Source organism: Monopterus albus, unplaced genomic scaffold (assembly GCF_001952655.1).
Source record: "Monopterus albus unplaced genomic scaffold, M_albus_1.0 scaffold147.1, whole genome shotgun sequence".
Lineage (NCBI taxonomy): Eukaryota > Metazoa > Chordata > Actinopteri > Synbranchiformes > Synbranchidae > Monopterus > Monopterus albus.
Window position 1 is genome coordinate 183,070 of NW_018128027.1, and position 8,891 is coordinate 191,960.

Below are 8,891 nucleotides of genomic sequence, written 5' to 3' on the forward strand. Positions count from 1 at the left end.
ACCAACGATGTAATCCACAGCTGACTGGGAACCCTGTGATAGTGACATGACCGAGGGAGAAGCGCCCGAGTCGTAGCATGGTGGATCAAACACCCTGGTGACCTCCACAGCGAAATCCCCAAATGTGTCACAGCAGGCCGTCCTAGCTGTCCATTCCGCCGTGGCCCATTGTCTGGCTTTTCCGGTTAACAAAGATAAGGTGTAGGCCACCTTGGCTTGTTCGGTGGGAAACGCTGATGGTTGCATTTCAAAAAGGATCTCGCATTGGGTGAGAAACGCATTGCTTTCTCCGCTCTCTCCTCCATATCGTTCTGGTGGAGCCAGTCTGGGCTCGTGTTCCGCTGAAGCACTGGCCGCAGCCACCCCAGCAGCGGCCTGATCGCCTCTTGCCTGACGTAACTGGTGTAGGTCCATCTGTATCTGACCCAGGGCAGCTCCCTGGTGGGCTAGGGCCTGCTCCATCCGAGCTCTCCTGTCAGGCTCTTGCTCGCTGGTTGAGTCCATACTTTTGGCCAGATTGTACTGTCAGGTCTGGCGTTAGGACGCCAAACGGTGTTTGTGGTGGACTCAATTATAAAACCAGACGAACTGATTTAGTGAAAGGTTTTTACTTGTTGCAACTAGACAACCAATACACAGTCCAGGATAAACAATCAGGTCGATGGTAAACAGGTGTAGCCAGGGGATTCAAAACTCAAGAGGTCCAGGGGAAGCTCAGAAGGTCGGTACACTGCAGGCAATCAGACACTGGAAGGACATAGGCAATAAACGGTGGTCAAAACAAACAATCCAAGGTCAGAAACAGAGTCAGGCAAGGTATGGATGCTGGAGAGTCAGAGCTAGAGTCTAGAACAATCTGGCAGGGATAGGAGGGTGAAGACTGCTTATATTACGGTGCGAACAGGTGCAAACTATCGGGAGCAGGTGAAACTAATGTAAGTGATTAGTGAACGTAAAGTGACCGAAACAGAGGTGAAAAACAAAAACAGGAAGTAACGTAAAAATAAAAGCCTGACAGGAAGCAAGGGAACCGAATCGTGACAAGCACCATCTGTTAATGGCTAGATCAATGATTTAGTTTATAACCTGCAGCAGTAATTGATCTGTTTTTTAAAAAAGCAGTGCATATGTCATGAAGAACAACTTGTGCAACTGCTATTAAGTGTTTTCAAATTCAGTGAAACCATGTGCTAGGACTTACCAGAAAAATAAGAACCTGAAGTTGGCCCATAATTATTGGCTAATGGCCTAAAAGCTGTGGACCTTGACTACAGTTGTTCTCAGTAATATTTTAGGTTTTTGAGACAAGTACTGAAAATGCAGCAGTATCATCTAACTTTAGAACACTTCCTCTATTCTTGTGTTTACAGGACTGCAGTCCATTTCAAGCCATGATGGAAAATACCCTTCAGCCCACATGCTATGGTTTCCACCAGCCTGCATATCAAAATAAAATTCTGGAAGGAAAATGGTGGTTGTGATGGTGGTAGTTAATAATAATAATAATATAGGGAAACAATGTTTTAAACAAAGACAGCTGACTGTTCACTACGCCCTAACCGTCTTAGTTATTCTTACTATGCCTGTTGAACTTTCCATTTTTTTTGCAACATAATGTAGTTTGCAATGATCACTGTGGCAGATTTATCACTTGAAATTCTTAGCAATTTGATTTCAGACAGAAGATCATAAAAGCAGGGTTCTCATAGCCTAGTTGTTAATTTTTCTGTCTAAAATTAACAACTGTCAATTGCAGATTCACCAGCTCTAGCTAGCTAGTTAATTAAGATAACCACACCTCCACGAGTATGCTGAAAGTGCTGTCTTTGCCAGACTATTAAATGCTTCCAGCTTGTTTGTTTTAAAGCAAGAATCTTGTACATACAGGTGATATTGTGCTTAAAAGCTGAGGCTAAAGCTGCATGTGTCAGGCAAAAAGTCAAGATCCTCCTCACCAAGGGATGATCCATGTAAAAGACCTACAGATAAAGAAAAGATATTATCCTTGTATTGCAAAGTATAATCAGCCTGCTTCATTCTAGCATCACCCTCTTCAGCGCCTACAGTGGTGTGAAAAAGTGTTTGCCCCCTTACTGATTTCTTATCTTTTTGCATGTTTGTCACACTGTAATGTTTCAGATCGTCAAACAAATTTATATATTAGTCAAAGATAACACAAGTAAACACATCATGCAGTTTTTAAATGAAGGTTTTTATTATTAAGGGAAAACAAAATCCAAAACTATATAGCCCTGGGTGAACAAGTGTTTGCCCCCCTGTCAAAACACTGGTTTATCGCACCTGAGTTCAATTTCTATAGCCACACCCAGGCCTGATTACTGCCACACCTGTTCGCAATCAAGAAATCACTTAAATAGGACCTGCCTGACAAAGTGAAGTAGACCAAAAGATCCTCAAAAGCTAGACAGCATGCCGAGATCCAAAGAAATTCAAAAACAAATGAGAAAGAGAATAATGAAGCTCTATCAGTCCGGAAAAGGTTATAAAGCCATTTCTAAAGCTTTGGGACTGCAGCAAACCACAGTGAGAGCCATTATCCACAAATGGCGAAAACATGGAACAGTGGAGAACCTTCCCAGGAGTGGCCGGCCAACCAAAATTACCCCAAGAGCGCAGCGACAACTCATCCAAGAGGTCACAAAAGACCCCACAACAACATCCAAAGAACTGCAGGCCTCACTTGCCTCAGTTAAGGTGAGTGTTCATGACTCCACCATAAGAAAGAGACTGGGCAAAAATGGTTTGCATGGCAGAGTTCCAAGACGAAAACCACTGCTGAGCAAAAAGAACATAAAGGCTCGTCTCAGTTTTGCCAGAAAACATCTTGATGATCCCCAAGACTTTTGGGATAATACTCTGTGGACAGACGAGACAAAAGTTGAACTTTTTGGAAGGTGTGTGTCCCATTATGTGTGGCGTAAAAGTAACACCGCATTTCAGAAAAAGAACATCATACCAACAGTAAAATATGGTGGTGGTAGTGTGATGGTCTGGGGCTGTTTTGCTGCTTCAGGCCCTGGAAGACTTGCTGTGATAAATGGAACCATGAATTCTGCTGTGTACCAAAATATCCTGAAGGAGAATGTCCGGCCATCCGTTTGTGACCTCAAGCTGAAGCGAACTTGGGTTCTGCAGCAGGACAATGATCCAAAGCACACCAGCAAGTCCACTTCTGAATGGCTGAAGAAAAACAAAATGAAGACTTTGGAGTGGCCTAGTCAAAGTCCTGACCTGAATCCAATTGAGATGCTGTGGCATGACCTTAAAAAGGCAGTTCATGCCCGAAAACCCTCCAATGTGGCTGACTTACAACAATTCTGCAAAGATGAGTGGGCCAAAATTCCTCCACAGCGCTGTAAAAGACTCATGGCAAGTTATCGAAAACGCTTGATTGCAGTTGTTGCTGCTAAGGGTGGCCCAACCAGTTATTAGGTTTAGGGGGCAAACACTTATTCACACAGGGCTTTGTAGTTTTGGATTTTGTTTTCCCTTAATAATAAAAACCTTCATTTAAAAACTGCATGATGTGTTTACTTGTGTTATCGTTGACTAATATTTAAATTTGTTTGATGATCTGAAACATTACAGTATGACAAACATGCAAAAAGACCATATTTCCTAAACATTTTCGCTTTTAGAAGAGAAAAAGCTTGTGTGAACTTTCCCAAATTTAATCAAAAGCTGCTAATGTTAGCATGAAGTCTGATAACAGAGCAGAGCTACTTAACACTTCCATCAAAACATTATAGTACTGCAATAAGTAATGAGCCTGCCTTTATAATGTAACATGTAACCCATTTAATGTATGCTAGTTTATGATGATTGGTCTTGGCTTTCAAAGTAACACTTTGTTCCTTCTGTAGGTAATAGCTGGGCATGCTAACAATTACAGATGATCACATTGTTTATTTCATTCATGGCACTTTTGCTTATATGGTATTTGGAAATGTTAGAGGGAAAAAAGCCACCACCCTTGATGCCCTTTAAGTGTTAAGCAGCTTTAATATAGACAAGTCCAAATTTTGGCAGGCTTGTCTTGCTTATAGACACAAAATTATGACTGGACAATTGCTGTTTGGGGTAGAAGAGCAAATAAACATTTTTATGAAAGGAATAATTCCTTTCATTTTCTTTTCCATTAAATCAACTTGCTCTTCATGTTCATCCCAATGGGATAATCCCACAATTTGGAAACTATTTGGTTAAAAGACAAGTAGTAGTATAGCCCAATAGGCTGACCCAGGGCCTTTTTGTGCGGAGTTTGCATGTTCTCCCCGTGCTTGCGTGGGTTCTCTCCGGGTGCTCTGGCTTCCTCCCACAGTCCAAAGACATGCAGCATAGGTTGATTGGTGTCTCTAAATTGCCCGTAGAAGTGATTGTGTGTGTGAGTGGTTGTTCGTCTGTGTGTTAGCCCTGCGATGGACTGGCAACCTGTCCATGGTGTACCCCACCTTTCGCCTGCAGCTGGCTGGGATTGGCTCCAGCCCCCCGTGACCCCGTTTGGGACTAAGCGGTTTAGAAAATGGATGGATGGATAGTATTTGTCCCAATTCTAAAACTTCTAAGGGTTTTCAACTTGTATATAGATCAAATACAGTGTTATATAGCCTATTTCAAAGCTATCAGTCTCACAAAACTCCTGCAGCCACATGGGGTCATATTGTGCAATGCCACATAGGATCCTGACACAAAGGCTGAGAAACTCTGCTTCACATTTTTGAAATACACATCCAATGAAAATTTACTGAATGCACCTCTTCTTGTTGGGCCCACCTGAAGAATTAGAGGAGTTTCCTGAAGCCAGGTTTAGCCAAAGATTTTGTACTTGGACTTCTCATAAAATATGCTGTGGAAGCACACAGTACTGATATAACTTCACTCACTAGTTGTGATTTCGAAGGTTATAGTGATTAAGTAAGGGCTAAATTTACTCACCTCACCAAGTCAGTCATACAGGAGCCGACCACCATCACATCAAAAACCTCTTCAGTCATGATCTGATCAAGACACACATTGGTATTACTTCTGTAACAACACTCAATTCTGGACATGAAATATTTTAAATAGTCTTCATTTAAATTACTGTTGATGTTTTAGGAGATTATTGAATGTCTCAACATTTGTCTGACCTTTCCTGTAAAACCTTTTCATAAAAAGGACCAAATCTAAAGCATAGTCGACCATAGCATTTCAGGCAAAATATGTGAACTAGTTTTCCAAAAGCCCCACCACAGTCTAGCAAAGTCTTAAATTAATTCAATCCTCACCTTGTATTAGAGCTAATGCTAGTGTGTTAATCTCTTCAAATCTCTTCCTAGGCAGTGGAGGACTTGGAAAGCCTGGCCACTGGCTGTAGGATGGCACAATTCTCTCTCCCACATCTCTCAGCACATTATCTTCCCTCTGCAGGCATGAAAAGCTAGCCTAGAACCTTCCATGTCTCCACAGCAGGAGAAGAGATCTACATTGTCCAAACACTCAAATCTGCAGGGAACTCTATTAAATTCTCAGTTGCTTGTTGAACTTGAATCTGAAATATCATACTGTACTGAAATATTAACCTAAAGATGTATTTGTACAGCTCAATCTAAAATATGTTTATCCATTATGCATTAACTATAGCTTAACCAAAGTTTCCACGTTATGTGCCAGATAAGTGATTAAAGACATGATTTGTGTTGGCAGAGACTTTTTGTGCTTTGCAATGATTGTATCATACAAGCAAACAATTTCATCTAAATGAAAATCACAGTTGTACACTGTGAGTTAAACTATAGATTGAGTTGTAAACGAATCCCAAATTAAAATGCTGTTGGACCTATGTAAAAAACTTGTAAGATCACATATTTTGCCTGTGTCTGTTTAGGCAGTCAAGGCTTAACTGGATGATGACTGTTATGTTTTTAAAAAATGCTTTCAGAAGTTTAGATAATGTCTATAATCAGCAAAATACTTCTTTTACTGTCATTCCACTCCCACCCTCAAAACACATGCACATTCACTATGTAATAGGCTCTATTTTAGTCCCAGTACCACATTTTCCTAACAATTTCAGAGTACTCAGAAGAAAAGGGAAATTTAGCTGAATGTTGAACTAATAAGGCAACCTCTTATGCCATTTAATGAACCACACCAGTAATGATCGAATGATCATCAACTAAATATATTTTACCTTTGCTCTTTCTACTGGACTCTGAAGTCTGAATCACCTCCACGAAGGTGGAAATTCCCAGCTGTGAATCAGCACGGCTGTTCTGACTAAGAACCCCACTGTTCTCACTGCATGAGTTTTTAAGCCATTTTAATCTTAGTTGGAGTTATTTTTTGTACAAAACCAATACATTTAAGGTGGGATTTCACATAACACCTTAAGTGTTTTTGAGGCTGTGAGCTTTTCTGATGGGTTATTATGATTAACATAGAAAAAAAAAGCCAAACAGCCCTTTACCCTTTATGTTTATAAAATACTTGGCCATATATTTTGTTATTTTGAAGGATTCCGGTAGTAATATAGTAGGCTATATGTAAAATGTACTGTGGTATGATTGCAATAAGATTTGTTTTGGCGGAATCAATAAATATTTCTGTATAAAAGATGGAAAGAAGGAACATGTAATACTGATACAATGGTAAAGGACATAGTCATGCACTGAAGTTCTCATACATACATACATATACACACACACACACACATATATATATATACATATACATACACACACACAGAGACCAGCTGGCTTTCTGTACAGTATGCTTTACATATAAATTACTACATGCAGCTACGGGTGCATTCTTTCCAACTCTCGAAACTATGTGGAATTAAACGCCAACTCAAATGCAATGTGACCCAGCTTTAATTTGAAAAACACTAAAGTCAAATGAAGTGTGTTCAGACAAACTCTTGCAAAATACGACATAATTACCTGGAAAACCAATACGCTCTTGCAGAGTGAACAAATCACTACACACAAATGACAGTCAAAGTGCAAAATTACAGCTGTATATCTTTATGGCTATTGCCCGACCCGTTGTTATCACTGAATCAAAGAATACACGTTTATTGCTATTTAAAACTCTTTAGGTATAATTATGTGAGACTAAACGTGCTTTAAAACTAACATATCACCGGGAAAATTGTCTCTGCGAATAAAAATGCGCATTTTGTCAACAGGCATTACTGAAGAAGACTAAGCAGGGGGCTATCGAAAGGACCCAAACAACATGTACCGGAAGTTTTGAGAACATAAAGTAAATAATTGAGTTAACGCTCAAATTGTCTGGCTTCCAGTTTTTACCAGGTACTCTAATACACAGCGCACGATGTATTTAAATCGACAGTAATACACAGGCTATTTTTAGAAAGGTAAACGTTTAACTTGTGGTTTAATATAACTTACCATTCTGTGGTGAGCTAACGGTGGCTACTCTGGCATGCAGACTAATCGTTCAGCTAATGAACGTCACGGTTAACGCTAATCAAGGTGTAGGGCATGAGCTTATAGTCGTCCTATATTAACTGTCTTCCGTGCAACGTGGCAGGTCTACGGGACATAATGAGGAATGGGACAGCTAAATTTGTCTCCTCTTGGTCCTTAGCTAAATTTTATGGTTTTACCAAAAACCTCAACTTCCAGGAATAATGAGGAGGATAAACCTACTTCGTCAGCCTGTGTATTCTTCTTGGCAAATATGTATTTCCTCCAATAACTTGGGATAAAATCTAAGAACAGGAAACTGACTGACGTGCACAGAAAAATTTCCAGGGTACCAGGAAATGACAGCTAAAAATGACCGTATCGCCTACGTGATGAAGTTAACGTCCCTTGAATCTTGCTTGTAAAATAACGTTACTGTTTTGATTAAGCTTAAGCACCTCTGTAAACTGTTTTGATTAAGCTTAAGCACCTATGTAAAGTGTTGCTTTATCTCCACAGACTCCTCGGAGCAGATAACATGAGCAACATGTCCCCTGAGGTTGCACTGCACCGGATCTCACCCGAGTTGCGGCCCTTGCTGTGCAGTGTGGTGAGAAACGGCCATGTGGGAATCGACTCCACAAACTGCCTCCGTGTCACAGACCTCAAGACTGGGTGAGGTGTAGTTTTGCACCTTAGGTTCATATATGAAAAACTAGATCCAGTCTCTCTTGCACTTCTGTAATCTTGCATGCAAATGATATGAAATAGATGAGTGACATGTATGGCAAGCACTGTAAACATGAAATTATATTTGCTTGAGTCAAATAATCATATATATACACAGTCTTTTTCCCTGTATTTTTAACTATCAAATACCTCAGCAGTACAAATTCATTCATTTATTTATGAGTTAATGTAAAAAAAAAAAAACTAATACAGCTCTCACCAGTACATGCAGTGTAAGTGAGAGAAAAATGGTCATTAACTAAATTCTTTTAAAACTACTGGATAAGATCTGTGCCCATAAGCTGTATATTATATCTTGAAGTGGCTTAAATCCATTTTTTTGTTTTCCTCTAAGTGGCCCAGATATTTATTTTTTTTTCACAGATGTGTGAACAAGTCAAATCCGATTCTTTCAAATCAGATCTGATCCTGGGCCTTTTCTAGATGTGGTCCTATTTCTAATTCATATTTGATATTTGACCATGCAACTGTTGGAATGGTCAGAATGGAATTCATGTGTTTTTATGTTTTTTTTTTTATGTCTCCACTGCAAATTCTGCTGTTCATCATCATCTAGTGTCAACATCTCACTAACCAGACAGATGCATAAAAAGAATCTGAATTTAAAACAAAGTAGTGTGTATTGGCACTGTGAAGAACACAGTGTTATGTTTTACATCATATTCAGTAATATTGTGTTTTCACTAATTTTAAGCCTTGTGAATG

At 39.7% G+C, this 8,891-nt stretch overlaps 2 protein-coding genes across 7 annotated transcripts in view; one reads left to right on the top strand and one right to left on the bottom strand.

The window, feature by feature from the left end:
• The window catches only part of rbks (ribokinase), a 65,478-nt gene extending 57,498 nt beyond the window's left edge, over positions 1-7,980 (bottom strand). The window contains exons 1-2 of one of the 6 annotated variants that reach the window (XM_020614525.1): positions 7,927-7,980; positions 4,957-5,018 (exon numbers count right to left, since the gene is read on the bottom strand). In XM_020614525.1, coding sequence (XP_020470181.1) covers positions 4,957-5,015 — 59 coding nt within the window. In that variant the 5' untranslated portion in view covers positions 5,016-5,018; positions 7,927-7,980. Of the gene's footprint in view, positions 1-4,956; positions 5,019-6,944; positions 7,125-7,418; positions 7,506-7,679; positions 7,786-7,926 lie in introns of those variants that run through there. The other 5 variants (XM_020614523.1, XM_020614521.1, XM_020614522.1 and 2 more) reach the window with 5 other exon arrangements.
• babam2 (BRISC and BRCA1 A complex member 2) overlaps positions 7,192-8,891 on the top strand; it is a 28,961-nt gene continuing 27,261 nt past the window's right edge. Inside the window, exons 1-2 of the mRNA XM_020614531.1 lie at positions 7,192-7,269; positions 7,956-8,111. Coding sequence (XP_020470187.1) covers positions 7,975-8,111 — 137 coding nt within the window. The 5' untranslated portion in view covers positions 7,192-7,269; positions 7,956-7,974. The remainder of the gene's footprint in view (positions 7,270-7,955; positions 8,112-8,891) is intronic.